The 16,856-nt window shown below is 47.7% G+C and overlaps 1 protein-coding gene across 1 annotated transcript in view; it reads right to left on the bottom strand.

The window, feature by feature from the left end:
* Positions 1 to 16,627, bottom strand: part of LOC149357811 (anaphase-promoting complex subunit 10-like) — a 47,772-nt gene extending 31,145 nt beyond the window's left edge. Inside the window, exons 1-3 of the mRNA XM_089584948.1 lie at positions 16,496 to 16,627; positions 10,915 to 11,021; positions 10,665 to 10,827 (exon numbers count right to left, since the gene is read on the bottom strand). Coding sequence (XP_089441074.1) covers positions 10,665 to 10,827; positions 10,915 to 11,017 — 266 coding nt within the window. The 5' untranslated portion in view covers positions 11,018 to 11,021; positions 16,496 to 16,627. The remainder of the gene's footprint in view (positions 1 to 10,664; positions 10,828 to 10,914; positions 11,022 to 16,495) is intronic.
* Between the last annotated feature and the right edge of the window lie 229 nt (positions 16,628 to 16,856).

Here is a 16,856-nt window from a genome sequence, read left to right as displayed (position 1 = left end):
GTGCGCTAAGCATTGTTGATTTGTGTACGAGATGGGCAGAAGTTACACCGCTCAAAAACCTGAGAGCCAAAGCTACGTGTCAAGCGTTGATAGAGGTTTTCACTAGGTTTGCGACTCCTGAACTGATTTGTTGTGACCAGGGAACCAACTTTGTGCCCAAATTAACTCAGGAATTCATGCAAAGGCTGGGAGTTCAGATGCGGTTTTCTTACTCCAGAACACCCTCAGATTAACGGGATCGTGGAGAGATGGAACGGAACATTTAAGGCTATGCTTCGACATGTTGTACACGATCATCAGCGAGAATGGGACCGTCACGTTCCATGCATGCTTTGGGCCTATAGAGAAGTACCTCATGATGTGACGGGCAGGTCACCATTTGAACTAATGTTTGGACGCACCCCACTTGGACCGCTCAGTATCCTCCACAAAACGTGGACTCGTGAGTGGACACGGCCGACGGGACTGAACAAACCGGCTGCCCAATACCTGTCTGAGCTAAGGGAACAGATGAGTGACGCCGCGAAAAGGGTTGACGAAAGGGCAGAAGCCATACAGAAGTCATATGCAGCCAAATACAACCTCAGGGCTAGATCAAAAGAGTTCAGAGAGGGGGATCAAGTCCTCATACTTGAAAGCGGTCAAGTCGGTAAATTGCAGCCGAAGTGGCGCGGACCAGCTGTTATAAAGGAGAGGAAGCGAGATAACAGCTATGTTATTGACACTGACGAAGGAAGCAGATGGGTGCTTGCGAACAGGCTGCGGCCTTACGTAGCACGAACTCAGAATGTAGGGGTTGTTTTTGACTCGGATGACGAGTTTGGTGAGGTGTATCAGAGTCCACATTGCAAATTGAAGAACCGACCTCTAGGGTTTGAGATCCTGGACGGATCGTTGACGCAGCAACAGAGACATGAGCTGTTTAATGTCATAACTGGTGCATCTGAAGTATTTTCCGAGGGCCCAGGTAGATGTAAAGTTGGCTGCCAGAAAATAACGCTAGTTCCCAACGCCAAACAAGAAAAATCGCACCTTTATAAGGTACCTTTTGCATTCAGAAAGGAAATAGAGCGTCAGGTAGCGCAACTGCTGGAGAGGGATTTCGTCTATCCTGTTGACAGTGCGTACGCGCATTCAGTGGTGTGCGTAGCCAAAAGGGATGGGTCGGTAAGGATGTGCATTGATTTCCGGAAATTGAATGCCATTACAGAATCAGACAGCTTCCCTATGGCCAATATGACCGAGATGCTCTATGAGGTGGCAAGTGCAAGATACATATCGGTACTGGATATGACGTGCGGATATTGGCAGATCGCTTTACACGAACAGTCGCAGCGCCTTACTGCGTTTGCCACACCTAAGGGCTTGTATGCTTGGAAGGTAATGCCGTACGGGTTGCGAAATTCGGCAGCAACTTTTGAACGGATTATGAATGAAATCCTAAAAGAACACTCTTCGTATGCAATGGCATACATTGACGATATAGCCATTTTCTCGGCAACCTGGGAGGAGCACCTCAAACACCTACGGGTGGTACTAGAGAGTCTGAGAAGGGCAGGCTTAACGGCAAATGCTGGCAAATGCAAGTTCGCACACGGGAAGGTAAAGTACCTTGGCCATGTGGTAGGGTCATGCAAGCATGCTCACGACCCAGAAAGAGTAAGCGCCCTCACTAAATTGAGCGCTCCAAAAACTAAGAAGGAGCTGCGTAGTGTATTGGGTCTGTTTAACTATTACCGTTAGTATGTACCGGAGTATTCAAAGGTAGTGCGCCCATTGACGGACCTGACTAACAGACGAGTCCCGAATACCCTTCCGTGGAATGACAAGGCAGAAGAGGCGTTTTGTGAGGTGAAAATGGTACTGGCATTGTTGCAGGAGCTGGTCGCACCTGATCACATCCAGGAGTTCCTTCTGACAACGGATGCCTCTGAGGTTGCGATAGGAGCATGTCTGTCGCAGTCAGTTGAAGGGGAACAGAAGCCAATTGCATTCTTGAGTAAGAAATTAACGCCTGCTCAAACCAAATGGTCTGCAATTGAAAGGGAAGCTTTTGCGGTCGTGTGGGCACTGGGGAAACTGGATACCTGGTTATTTGGGGTTAAAGCGAAGGTCGCAACAGACCACAACCCGCTCACGTACCTGACCCGTTCAGCGCCCACTAGTGCGCGGTTGATGCGCTGGCCGCTTGCATTGCAGAAGTATGACCTAGAAGTAGTGCATATCAAGGGCTCACTGAACTGGTGTGCTGATGCACTCTCTAGGTTGGAATGCAAGGAAGAGTAGGATTGGAAGGTTAATTTTTGTTAGTTTGTTTGTTTGTTTCCATGTTTGCTCTTTGAGAAACCACAAACAATGGATCTAAAGGTAGATCTTTGGTATCAGTATGTATATCGGTTGTGCGGTAGTGCTCTGACCATTTAGCTCTCTGCGGCAGACACAGTGGGCATTGAGGGTTACGGGCTAGCCTGGCAGATAGCATGTAGGAGAACGGACATGGCAAATTCTGCAATGTGCGGACTGGTGTCCTAACCTTGTGTGTGTGCGAGTAGAGATAACCGCTGTGTGCGCGCATGTGTGCGTGTTGGTGGACTGATTGGACAGCTGGTGTACATGTGCGTGTATGTGTGTATTTTGTTGTCGGACACCGTGAGTGAACTTTAATGCCCCACTGACATCTAGTTTCCGTGTGACATTCTTGCGTGGGAGGTGTTCAGTTCGCTGAACTTTCTGCGGTGCCATCCAGCCTCCAGCACAGTGCATAGAACCGCGGACGCACGACGGACACCGCGGGCGCACGGCGCTACGCGCGTCGGTGGCTGCTGCTGTTGCTGGCGGCGCCGTCGCCAAACGCTTGTTCTCTCTCCGGTTTGCCACTTTTTAGCACGAAGTGTTCTGCAGTGCAGGTTTGAACGCCTGCAGTCTTGTTTGTTGCTACTGGACGCTGGACCCCCTCAGTGACAGCCTTTCCTTTTTCTTATAATAAGGAATCTTCGGCGGTGATTGTTCCCGTGGCATACGTGCGTTTCGTATGCACGTGTGCGGGAGGGAAAACGAAGAGGAAGGCGGAGGTTTGGAACGCGGCGAGTTTAATGCTTTTTTTGTGCGTGCTCGAAACTTCTCCTTTCCTAGACATTTGATTGGCTCGCATCCTTTCCCCAGTATTTGATTGGTTGCTGTCCCCGCCAAGGGCGGAGACAGAGAATTAAAACGGAACGCTCCCGGTGAAGTGGGGCTGATTTTGTGTAATAACGTGTCAGTGATGTTGTAAATAGTTTTCTCCTTGCTTGTTTCTTCTCGTTTATTTTGTGTAAATTAATAGTTAACCTTCTTGTCCCGCCATCGAGTAACGTGACTGTTTGCGACTCCGAACCATCAATTCATCACCATCAAGTGTTTCCTCTCGTCACCACCTGAAGGGGAAACTCAACTTCCCCCTTCAACGATCCTGCACGCGCAGACCGCCTCTCGTCCACCCGTTGGCCCAGGAAAAAACCAGTCCTACTACTTTCAGAACAGACCCTGTAAGCAGAGAGAATGCCTCAGCCCACCTCTGCGAACAGCGAGCAAAGGTGCCGGTCGAGCCGATAAACGTTGGAAAAAGCACCGCGGCGCGGATAAAACGAGAGCTACACAGAAATGGGTAGGAAGCAATTCTCTGACAGACGCGTGGTGTAGGAGCGAGAGAACAAACTTTTATTAATCGAATATAGAGGATGAGCCGGAATCTTCTTGGACCGCAGCCCTATAGTACGGGATGCCGCCGCATCACGAGCCCGGCGTGCGAGGGCAGCTTGCACCGTCGAACTGGAGCACTCGCAGCCCCTTTGCCGGTGGAGGGAACTGGCCATGCCTGTTTTTGCAATAGTCGATAATTTCTCGAAACCGCAGAAGCGGTCGGCGAGGCTCGTCGGTTGGAGTAGGACAGAGCAATCAACAAGGCGCGCCCATGTGCAAGCATGACGCAAGCAGTGCTACCATCGGCTAGGCAGGGTGTCGCGTAACCGATGCTATTTATTACGCACGCCTGGATCAGTTATAGTAAGTTTCTCTCCTTGAGGCCTCTTTCTTTTGACGCGATTCTCCTCAAGAGCCCGAGAGTTTGCATCGCGTAGCTTTGTACGAGGCCGGAGAGAAAGATTAACTAGACTCCCTAATCCGGAGACGCATTAAGAAGGCGCTCAGGATGCACATGGGCACCTCGACCGAGCGGCTGCTCGAACTCGGGGTGCACAGCACGTGGGCAGAATTGATGGAAGCAGTGCACGTCCCCTAGTTAGACTAAGTACGACCGAGACGGGTAGGATGACCCTTATAAAAGTGGAACTCAAGCAGACAGAGGGATGCAAACCAAAGTCGAAATTAGCAGGGAAAGCAGGAACGCAATGGCAATTCTTCCTTCCTTATTAACATGCATCCATATTTAAACGTAGAAAAAAAGGCTAAAAGAGCCGAAGATCAATAGCAAAAGATTCGAAAATATGGAAGCGAAGGGAGTCGCCAATGTCGATGCGGCGAGTGGCAGAACGGGTGCTGCCCCATTTCTTTTATTTCATATCCGGGGTCATTCAGGAATTTTTGGAAACGAGTTAGCCGACCAAGCTGCTGGTAGTGCCGGCCAGTTTGGAAGTTTACATATTTCTACCCTTTCACGTCGTTGCGTGCGTTCCCGTTTGCATCATTCTTCACTTCTTTTATGGAGCATTTTTTGGCACGAGAATAATGGTGGCACTGAACTATTCAACTGGATCCCTGATACACATAATATTCCCCCTATTCGTCTACCCAGGAATCCTCTAATAACTTTATTTACTGGACATGGTAGATTTCCGTTCTATTTTAAAAGATTTCGCCTGTCTCCGTCTTCAACTTGTTCCTGTGGATTGTTATGTGAAAATATCCGTCATTACTTCCGGGACTGTTCCGTTACTGCTTCTTTAGTTTCTCGTTTAAAATTTCTTTGCTCATCGGACATCACACCATGTGTTTACCCCTCCGTTCTCCGAAACCCTGCTACTTGTGCTCTTCTCCTTCAAATGGTTCATCGCATAAATAGTACAATTCCAAATTATTCACGCTGATTTCTCTCTTTCCTCTAATCTCTCTTCCCCAAGCTTTGCACAGCGGAGCACCCCGTGCTCCTTTATTGAGCGTAGGTGGCTTTGACGAGGCGTGACTGTGACTGTCACTACGTCCTTGACTGTGTGACTGACTCTGTCTTGATTGCGTTACTGTGACTGTGTCCTTGACTGCGTGACTGTGACTTTGGTTTTTTCTTTTGTCTTGATTATGTTTTTATTTTTCTGATTTTTATTTTGTGGCCGGCGCTCAGTGCTTTCTTCGACTGTTACGGTGACAATGACTTTGCAGTGCCTTGGGTTTTCTCTTTTTTTATTACTATTATTTATTCCGCGGACTGCACGCTGTGCTTTGGCTCTCTGCCTGCGTCTAACTTTTATTGGGACGATACTTTTGTTTTCTTTTCTTTTGAGTTTTTTTTATGCTCTGTTTTTCGCTTAATTTTTTTTTCTTTGGAACAATTATTTCTTTTTAATTTATTTTGAACTGGCGTTAAGCCTGGTAAAGCATTGCTGGTCCAGGCATCCTCTCTCTTTCTTTTATGTTTTTTACCTTTTTTGAGAGGACCAATAAAAGGGTAAAAGGGTGCGGCAGTAGCCTCGGTAGTCGATGGCCGAGGGCCACCGCTTTCCGTGGCAGCCATCAGAGGCCGCAACATATAAACTGCGGAGGAAGTTAGGGTAACGCTCGCTTGCGTAGGAACGCAAGCCAAGTTCATAATTAGCGACAGCAAAACTGTCGACCAAAATTTTAGAAAACGATAGGCTAACCCAAAGAACGCTGAACAGAAAAATTGAGCTAATTTGGACACCCGCGCCCGCTGCCACACATGGTAACGAGGGGGCTCACAAGCTAGCCCAACCTCTCTACTTCTGGGTAGCCGTCGATCCCCCGCACACTGGGCATACGACGAGTGTCTGCAAAATTGCGGGGAAATCATCAACCCTTATCAACTGGCATGTAGATTGGTACCCCTGCCAGATTCTGGCTTAAAAAATAAAGAAGCTGTCGCATGGAGGCGGCTCCAAACTAGTACCTCCATGATCCCGGTCTGGGCGTTTCACGTGCAAACAGAGCATAGGGACAATGATCAGCGCAAACACAGTGAGGCGAAAAGGACCCTTGACCACATAATTAAGACGTGCCAACAACACCAGCGGTGGGACCAAATGTAGTAAGTAGAGAAATCTGGGAGACCCTGCTGTGAAGCGTGGACCCTACCATCCAGCGACGCACCATCCATCTGGCAGAAGAAGCCGCAACAAGCTAAGGGTTGCCTGGGAACCTCTAATCCACGGCCGCAGGACTCCTCGTCTTCCCAGGGGCGGGGAGGGAGGCGCCCTTTTTCTGACGGAAATAAAGCTTGTTTCACTAAATCAATCAAACAATCAATCAATCAATCAATCAATCAATGAATCAATCATTGCGGCTAGCGCTGCAGCGCAGCAACTAACTGAAATGAGGCGTACCGACGGCTCCCATTGCGAAGCGGTCGATGCGGCTGGCATTCTACAAATAGAGGCGGCGCCGGCTCGCCTCACGTCGACCGCACAGTCTTCGGTTTACCTGGCCAAGAACGAGGAGTAATCACCGTCGCCTGTCGGACCACATTTTTGTCGGACGGAGTGCCATAGGCAACAGCTGCATCACACCTGGGAGCAGCTCCATGCTGGGTGGCGCGCTCTTGCATGAGTAATTACAAGGATTGGGCTGGAATTTTAGACGCGCCTATCTCAAGGCACAGGCGCTTTGCTAAAATTGTACTAACTAGAATAGTCATCAAATGCCACTACCTCGAAGTTTACAATACAAACTTGCATGCTAATTACCTGCAGTCAATTAAATGTTGGTTATTGCATTTAGTTAATTATTAACATTAGGATGACAATTATCCTCACAGTTTGTGTCCGCCTGGAAGTATAACCAATTTAAGAAACAACTTTTGTGTAGTTCTCATTGTATTTGTTTTAAAAATCCTGGAAGTATAAATTCGAATACCCTGTATGTCGATATCGCGTTTTTTACCTTTGCTTTTGACTTCCGGAAAATATGGAATGCAGCTGGGCCACGAGGTTGTAAGCGAGTGGTGGCAATAAACTCGCGAGTGTAGTTCACGGCATTCAGGGGCATTATTCGTCGCAAAGTTTGGGTCGTGTGTCAAAGCGCGTGGTTACCCATATGGGTGAGGTAAAGGTGCAGCACAGCCATAGGCGAGCACAAACCCAAGCAGGGCAGTAATCGGCCCAATATTGGAAACTTATTGGCAAAGGCCGGTCCTACACAGGACCAGAGCGAAAACATCTATTTCTAATCTTGGGTCTCGGGAAAGAAGGGAGCAAGGGAGCCAGTAGGTTACCTAGTATGAGGGCGGTAATTTTACCCCATATTGTTCCCTCCTGCCCAGAACTCATGAAAAGGCAGTACCATAAACTTCGACCCCCCTTTATAGAGAGACCTGCGCAGGCCAATGAACACAACAGCTGTTACTTCGCCACGAGCTATGGTCGGAACGCTTGGACTTACACACAACTGAATCCGCACATCGGTCACTGCTTTTCAGTGTCACATAATACAGTCTAATCTGCGAATAAAAAGACAGACGTTGCTAAGCTTCGTTGCTTAGCGTGTAAATTTCCTGGGAGAGCCGGTTTACTGAGCGCTGGGATGCTTTGGTGTTTTGCTTACACAGGGTAGAGAAGTCTCTCACAAATACCAGTCATTTTGAAGTCGCTCACAAATACCACGGCGTCGTTCACGTATAGCTGCAGATAGCCCCGGTTGAAATGCCCTGGCAGGTCAGCGAGGTAGCGCCTTCAACGGGTGCACAGCACACATTTCTCCAATGTTTAGCGGGCACTCATCATATGACGCTGTTGCTCAGTCTGGTTTCGGCGCCGATCGACCTCCTACTCTGCAGCGCGCTCGACAGAGCATCCTCTGCGGCGCCGACGACTTACGCGTTGCTGCGCGTGGCGGCGGCCGACAGCTTCTGTGTCGGCCATAGTTCCAGCACAAATACGAAACCACTTGCTCCTCTTATTCAAAATAACGCAGCCTCATCACAGCACCACACCATACCTCTCACGTTGGCCGTGGGATGGCTCTGGAATCGCGCTAGCTCTGGGTACCTCTATCTCCTTTTTGTTATCTTAAGCTGGGAGGTGGTTTGGCGCCAGGCCGGGTGAAAGCTTTTTGCGTCACGAAAAGTCTGAGTCCCACTATTGCGATCTCCTTAGTTCTGTATTATCTCAAGCCATCATCTTCTCCGTAGTTCCAATCTATCTCGCGCTATAACTCCGGCGTCACGCCAGCCGTGTGGGGTTACATTGGAGCTCAGCTCTGCGCGGACTCTGTAAAATGGCCCTCAACGTAAAAGTCTCACAATGAACCTCCCGCTTCTTTCCATCCTTCCTGCAACTCCCTTCTTCGTTAATTACGTTGAGCACAGCGCAGTGGATCGATGGCTTTGACCCTCGGCTACTGGTCCCAAGATCCCGGTTTGAAATCGTGGGCACGATGGCCGGCCGCATTTAGATGCGGGTGAAAAGCAAAAATTCCAGTGTGTAGCGGGATGTCAGCGCCCAGTAAAGAAAACCATATTGTCTGAACTAACCTAGAGCCGTCGATTGCAGCGTCCCTCATACCCACAATTTTCTTTATAAGTACGCTGTTCGCTTCGACTTTATCTGTTGCTTTCCGCAGAACACACGGTGCGAAAATAGACATAAACACACAGAAATCATACAATAACAGAATAATTACTCAAACCAAGATAAGCACAGGAATTTTTTTTAATGCTGACTTTGATGAAAGTGGGAAGTTTAAAGCATAATCACCATTTACATGAACGATAACTCAGTAAAAAGTAAAATAAAAGAACATATGTTGCCGGAGGGATACGAACCAGCGACGCCAGCAGCACGGTGGAAGAATGGTCAGCAGGTAGCATACGGTGCATGGATGAATGAATATGGAAGGTAAAGGCACTAGAGAAAAAGGCGAAAGGGCGCTAATACGAAGAACTTTCATATTACCGATTATTAGCGTTAACAAAGTGTGCTGCTGAAGAGTTAATTCCTTGTTACTGCAGCGGGAGAGTTGACATACTAAAATTTGGGAAAAGGCGGAGGAAGAGGAGCCATGTCCGTTGGTTACCCTACAAACAATTGTGCTACGACGGCAGCAGTTCAGCCTTTTCTTTCAGAGTGTGTTCATGTATCACCACCTGCAAAAAAAAAATCCCCTGTGCTTTCCTTGGTTTCAGTGAGTGCTGGCTTCTTTCATATCGATCACTGAAGTTCCCTCATCCAATTCTCTACCGCTATTAAGCGTTCCTTGCAACGTGAAATTCTGAAGGTAGAGCACCAGTGTTGTGGCCTCACAATGAGAGGGCAGGATGCATTAAAAAAAGCATTGATCCTGGGAAAGGTGAAAGCGAAGGAAAGACGGGGAAAGCAGACGATCAGATGAATTGACAGATGAGGCAAGCAAACAGTGCCAGCCTAGCTGAGCATGCTGTGTGATCATGAGGTCACGAAGCTGCACACGACTGCTTATCAGCCGTGTCAGCCGCACACGACAGCGCCACTGAACTGCCTCAACATTGGCACAATATGCGCTTCTGACGTCGCGCAGCTGCATGCGATCATCGCGAGATGCCGTAATGGCTGAATTCCGTAGCGCGACTTTGATATAAGCAGCCGAATGTCAAAGTGACTGTGCCGCCGCGGCGGGCAAAAAAAAAAAAGATGGACAGCAGACATTAGGGTGCCGTACATATTTAAGTCTTACACCACCTACACGGGTGAACATGTTTTTTTCTTTCTTAGACAAAGTGGCACGCATCCTCTCTTGTACAGTTGTACGCATTCTCGTCTACTTAATCATCACGTTAAAAAAACTTTTCTTTTTCTCACCAGTGGTGAGCTATGGGAGCACGTTCACGCAGCTCTGTCGCCGCACGTAGCCGCCGCGCATCTCCACGCGCGCTGGATGCAGGTCCAAGACCCCCAGCAGTTTCTTCGTAAACGCTGCGCCGGCAGACATTGTAGGATGTGGCAGCATTAAAATAACTGCAGCTTGGAACGTGGGACAGCGTTCGTGAGGAAGGGGTTGAAAATTTTCTGGCCATGCATGAGCGTTCACCGAACTGCGCATCTCTTGCATTGTGGCGCATCCGTCCGTGCCTGCAAGCGCTAGCTTCAAATTCAGCACATGACGGCTTTTCTTCCCCTGGATACGGTTCCAGAGGCATCGATATAAAATGCAACGGGAAAGCGCAGTAATGCAAGAAGAAAACACCGTTTCGACGAGGCGCTTTTGTGCACCAAGCCTTTGTTAGTAAAGCGGCGAATCGTGATGATGATTCAGAGCAGCTTCTTGTTTGGACTCAAAGTCGATGACAAAGATAGCTGCACGAGCACTCCTGGACGAAAACCCTTGCGGGCACAAAATAGACGTGGCAAACTTGCTCGTGACACCAAAAATCCGAAAAACCATGTGACCCATCCCTCATAAAAAATTTTCTGCGTTCTGTGCAACAGCGTGAACTAGTTCTGTCGATGAGAGTGACAAAATCCGAGTACCTGTTAGGTGTGTAGCTCTCGTCGCGATCGTAGTCGATGTAGATATAGATCGCCTGTATTGTCGTTTTGCGGGGGAACTGAATATTGACTCGGTGCGGTCTGGCCCCATCCGATTGCCAGTATGTATCAAGGCAGTTGTCTCGCAGCCGATCGACGCCATGTCCTGCGAAAAAGTGTGTTGACAAGAGACATCAGAATCCCCAGCCAGGACACGGCGTTCGTGACGGTCGGGAGGTGCCTCATAGCTTACCACGTTTGCAGGACGACACCGACCACACAGCATCGAATCCCACTTCGCGCACGTCGCCCTGCCTCACCAAACTCGAGAGGTCTGGAGCAGAGGAAGCGTTCATGGTCCTAATAAGACGAGAGTGGAGGAAGGAATGGGTTAACCAGCAGGAAGCACCGACTCTCCGCAGCGCCGGCCTTAAACGCCAGCGCTTTAGCTAGGATCACACGCGTGAGTAGATTTCCCTGACGTATGGTTCTGAAGCCCTTGCTTGCATAGTGGCTACCGTTACACTGAATAAAAGCAAACGGGTTCCGCGCGACCACAGTGGGAAAATATATGGCACACAACTAAAAGCACGACGCTAAGGTAGCGCACAAAACGGCAATGTGGCCTGTCCGCGGGCTCACAGTAATCAGTCTGCTATGCGATGAGACAAGACGATGATTATGAATGACTCGTGTTCGCTTCTGTGGCTCTTCCGGGCACAGGACAATTTATGCTGGAACGGTGCTTTTTAAACCAGGCGCAACACATACCTTTTAAAGATTTTTTCAACCGTTACCAGAAACAGTCCTGGAACCACACGATTTATTTAGAACTTAAGAACGCCGTGAATTCACCAAATAAAACCAAGTATTACTGAACGCAATCGTTCACCTCTTTGGTGTACCATCGCCTGAAGGTATCCCTTTTATAGTAGTATACATGTTTATAAAATTAGCAGTTGGAAACAATCGCTCATGATCCACGGCGTCCTGCATTACTCCGCTGACCAATCACAACAGTAAACGAAAACGATTTTTTTATGTTTCGCTATATCAAACAAACCACCGGCATGGAAATTCTTGAGCTCATAATCTCATCTGCTGGTGTACTTTTTCTTTAGTTTTCAACAACCTTCAACAGACGATTACCTTTCATCATGGAGAAATTCTGTGTGGCGGTCAGTGGTGATGTTAATTTGTATCCGACTGCTGCCACATCGTGGGAACCGCTATTCAGGTCGAAACGCTGTAGTCTGATATTTCATCAAAGAGACTCAAAGCACAACGAACAGACTACTTGAATGACCTGCCCTTGAGCATCACTTCTTTCTGATTTCTGCTAGGATATCACTAACTCGCGTTTGTTGTCTGACACACTGCGCTGTTTTGCTGTGTAACCTTACACCTAAATTTTCGCTGCCATAGTGCGCTGCGCTCTTCTCAACTCAATTACATCTTTTCATTAGCCTCCTAGTTTCTGCTGCATATTGAGAGCAGGTATAACTGCTGCACACTTTGTTACACAAAATTGGCAATTTATGCATGTATCTGAAAACAGTATGGTGATGGTCATACAGCATTCTAACCTTTTCAACATGTACCGGTTGTCGGGAGTGTGCCGTTATAGGCTCCGTCGCGGTTTCAGCACGCTGCCGACTCATTTGTGGCTGGCAGCCACCTCTCGCTCGCTTTCCGAGGCACTTGCACTCGATTACGATACCTCGTATTCGCCGATTTTCAGGGCAGCGTACTAGAGGGCCATACTAATGAAATAAAGCAACGAATGCGACACCGCAACGCATTTCCAGAGCGCGAATCGCGCGCTGCTGCCTCTTCCATTCGATAGGTCGGACAAGACGCTGTAACCTTGAGCGAGCGCTGCCAATCGCCTACAGAGAATGCGGAGGTAATAAATGAGTTAATGTTGTGCAATGATGAAAAATATAGGCAGTTAGCTGCGCAGGCATTCCTCACGTCTGCGTGGGCTATGAAACAGTCATTCTGAGTTCGGTCAAATCTTTATAGTGAAATCCTCCAAGATGGAGTACAGAGGCTACAGAGGCAAGCTATACAGTTTCCACAGGACTTTTGTAGTTAAAGAAAGCACAGTCCTGGTCAAGGGTTAGCACCCGGGACCGTCGCTTCACAGGAGCAGGCGCAGTCTCAAATCAGCCAGCGGGAACTTTTACACATGGCATACATTTAATACGATGAAAATGAAAATATGTAATACACTTTAAATATATTTATTATACTGTAAATATGTTCTAACCGGAACGGCTAGCATATGGTAGGGAGATAGAGAATTGATCAATAACTCGAAGTGAGATCAGTGTTGGTGCATTTATTATTATGTATACATGCTGCAGCCCATATTTTTTTCTGGGCTACGACAGGGGTGGGAATACAAGTATATGGCGCCGATAATCCAAACGGCAACGCCAAAAACATAAACAAGCCAATACCGCACGCACTCAGTACCAAAAAACGCATGCAGACATTCATGGAATAGACTAACTAGACGTCGATGTATGAGTCATTCAGTGTATGAGTCACCATTCTCGAAAACACTTTGTACCGCATTGTTTAAGGTGCTGGCCGTCCGGTAATCATCCTTACCAGACAGGTGAGAAATACCAACCACGTTTCTTTGTTAGTAGACCATCTACTATCTAGGTCCGTGGAAAGTTTTATTCAGAATAACAGTTGTAAAATTTCGTTCCCGTTGATACACGCGGACAGTGTACACAGCTGGCTGTTCGCAGTGTCACAAGAATTTTTTTTCTACAACATTCGACGCAAGTCAGCGAGCACCGTTGGTTCAGTAACCATTGCTTATTTCGGGGTGAAAAGAAGGCATGAACTCCTATTCGCGAGTCCGTCTCGCTCTTATTCCTGTGAAAACTTGTGGTTTGAGAGGTTAGGACTCCGCGGCCTGACGAGAGGGTGAAAACAGACATGGGACGAAACATACGCTGTTTGGCACACCGCAACCGCTTGTGCCTACTCGTACGGGGAAGGAACTGGATTGTAATACTGCCGGATTGCACAAAACAGATATATGAAAGTGTTTTGCGCCTCCTCTTGGTGTTGTAGAATAGGAACTGTGAGGATATATAGATTCTTATACATATTACGTGTTTAAATAATTGAAGCACACGGAAAACATTAAATGAGCGCAGTCAAATCATTATGAGGCTCATGTTGAATGATGCAATGATGCGTACAAAAGAAGGAGGAGCTGCTGAGCGCCTAATTTATCTCCAATTAACGTGTTTCCTTTTCTTACTGTTCGAGTCTCTAGCGATGTGTCAGGTTTGGCTGATTGCCAACAAATAAGAACGCTTCCGACTAACTCTTGAAACTTGCGGAAGATTAGGTAGTCACTTGGATTAATCGATATATGGGCACTTGGGGATTTCAGGAATCTGTAGATGCCAAATGCAATTGAATTTCGCGGATAGCCAAGAACTCTCCCCTGACGCAGAGGTGACTGATGCGAAGTTATGCTTTTTAAATGTTCTTTCTGCCTGGAAGTCTGGATACCGCAGCTCTACGTTCTTCGCACCAACGTCTTTCGTGACCAAGCCGTGTAGCTGCCCGACTCGTAAGGCCTATTATTTCTCTTTCCCCTTTCTTCAACACTTCTCTATCCGTTCTGGCGCTGACCCGGAATGATACTATGAAAATGCGTGTTTTCCCTCATTACTGCGTAATTTTTCTCGGCAATATTTCTTAAAATGCGAGCCATGGGCCAACCAGCTTTCGCCTCACCTGGTTTGTCGATAGACGAACTTGGCAACTACTGCGCTGGCTGTGAATGCTTGAATCGTTTGAGCTACACCTATAGGATATATTAACTACACATATACAGGGTGTCCACGGTAACTTTAGCCAAGGGTTAAAAAATCAAATATTTGAGGTAGGCCAGGGAAACCACTTACATACATTTACCAACCGGCTTGCGCATCATAGGCAATTTTTTGTTTTGTAATTAATTAATTAGCAATTCAGATAATTTTTCTATATTCGTAAATATTGAATTTAGGTAGAAAATCTGAATAGCAAGTTGGAGAGCACCTTGAGAAACACCATTCAATTTGTTTGCGGTAAAGAAAACCTCACGTGTATCTTTTTCAGAGCTCCAAAGAGCGCCCGCGAAATACAAAAAAAATCACATGACTAGCGCATTCGCGCGCAACGATTGTGCTGCTCTCAACCATGGCTTGAGTGAACGAAATCAGCTGCTGGCAAGGCGCGACGACCTCAATGCGCCGGCAGGCCGATATGTCAAAGGTGGTTGCGGCGCCCTGCGAGCCAGTCTGCAAGCGTGACGGTGCAAGTTGTGAGCTATGGAATGGCCAAAGGTGACAAACACAAATTCGACCAGTTTTATTCGCCACCTAGAGGCAAAAGCAAAAAAGTATACTTGCCTATCTTCTTTTGACTCTCAGTGGCGAATAAAACTGGTCGAATTTGTGTTTGTCCCCTTTGGCCATTCCAGAGCTCACAACTTGCACCGTCACGCTTGCAGACTGGCTTGCCGCAACCACTGTTGACATATCGGGCGCATTGAGGTCGTCGCGCCTTGCCAGCAGCTGATTTTGTTCACTCAAGCCACGGTTGAGAGCAGCACAATCGTGGCGCGCGAACGCGTTAGTCACGTGATTTTTTTTTGTATTTCGCGGGCTTTTTTTGGAGCTCGGAAAAAAAGATACACGTGAGGTTTTCTTTACCACAAACAAATGGAATGGGGATTTCTCAAGGTGCTCTCCAACTTTGCTATTCACATTTTCTGCCTAAAGTCAATATTTTCGAATTTAGAAAGATTGTCTGAATTGCTAATTAATTAATTGCAAAACAAAAAATTGCCTATGATGCGCAAGCCGGTTGGTAAATGTATGTAAGTGGTTTCCCTGGCCTACCTCAAATATTTTATTTTTTAACCTTTGGCTAAAGTTACCGTGGACACCCTGTATACTGAAATCGGCATTTAAGGCCTACAACAAACCGTTCCCGAGGTCAGGTGTCAGTGAGCATTATATGGGCATTATGAGAGAAAGTATATGGTTTATGGTTTATAGGAGTTTAGCCTGCGACGACTTACAGACAGAGCAACCAACTTGCGCAAACATTCAATCAACAATTTTTCTTGCATCAACGGCTATATGCAGGAAATTTCAGTAGCTCTGGGCTCTTAGTGCTTCTAGAATTGACCCCTGCACACAGTTTGTCTGTTGCAGCTCATACTGAGAACGATAGTACAGGCTGCTTTAATTTTGGCCCCATCAGGATTTGAGTTGGGGATCACACCCATGACAGCGAACATAGCGGGCCTTGAGCTGCACTCGGAAGCCACAGATATTCTTTGCAATGCTACCAAAAAAGATAATCCGGGTTTGTTTAGTACCAGTAAATAAACATGCCAGTTGAATTCCACCACTGATGCGCTAAGAAAACATATCTGAGCCCTCATTGCTGACAATGGTGAAGGTACTGATTGCCGGCACCACCCTAGGGACGAGCACCTAATACACAGAGAATGCGACAAGGCTTTCAACCTGTTTTCGGCAGGACCAGCCCGTGCTACCACGATCAAAAAATTACTGGGCATGCGTTCTCGCAAAAAAAAAACAATTGTAGGTTTGCCTCGCAACCCAGCCGCATGGTACTGCTCTGCGCATTTCAGGCAGCTGGATTACGTGAGTGCTCCAAAAAATCATTTATTTCCGCACACTCGCGTCCCGTAAACTTTTGATCGCGTAAGCACGTTGGTAACTCACAGCCTTCATGAAAAGATAACGTCCCATGGACGTAAATGGAGGAGGCCTTACGGTTTCCTTCGACGTCACGGCGCTCTTCCCCACGTGTCCAGCCGTTTCCACGGTCGAAGGTGTTCTGAAGAGAGGCTGGCAGGTCGCACTTCTTTGACGCCCCTTAGCTCAGCGTACTGGTGCGGTTCTGCCGCAGCGATACACCTGCAGAGGAAGAGGGGAGGAAAAAGCCAGATACAAATACATCGCTCGGCTGTCTTCTCCCCCCACCCCTCCCCTCGCGTCACGGGATTCCAGCGTGGCGAGAAGGGGCCTCTAACGCGAAGGGTATCCTCTTCCATGGAGAGAACAAAAGCAAGACTCCGCATAGACCCCACACAGCCGTACATGGCACGTCCGCTGTGAATACGAGATGGTTCCG

Source organism: Amblyomma mixtum, chromosome 3 (genome assembly GCF_055824585.1).
Source record: "Amblyomma mixtum isolate Tamu chromosome 3, ASM5582458v1, whole genome shotgun sequence".
NCBI classification, from domain to species: domain Eukaryota; kingdom Metazoa; phylum Arthropoda; class Arachnida; order Ixodida; family Ixodidae; genus Amblyomma; species Amblyomma mixtum.
Note: the sequence above shows the minus strand (reverse complement) of the source record. Positions and strands in the feature narration are given on the sequence as shown.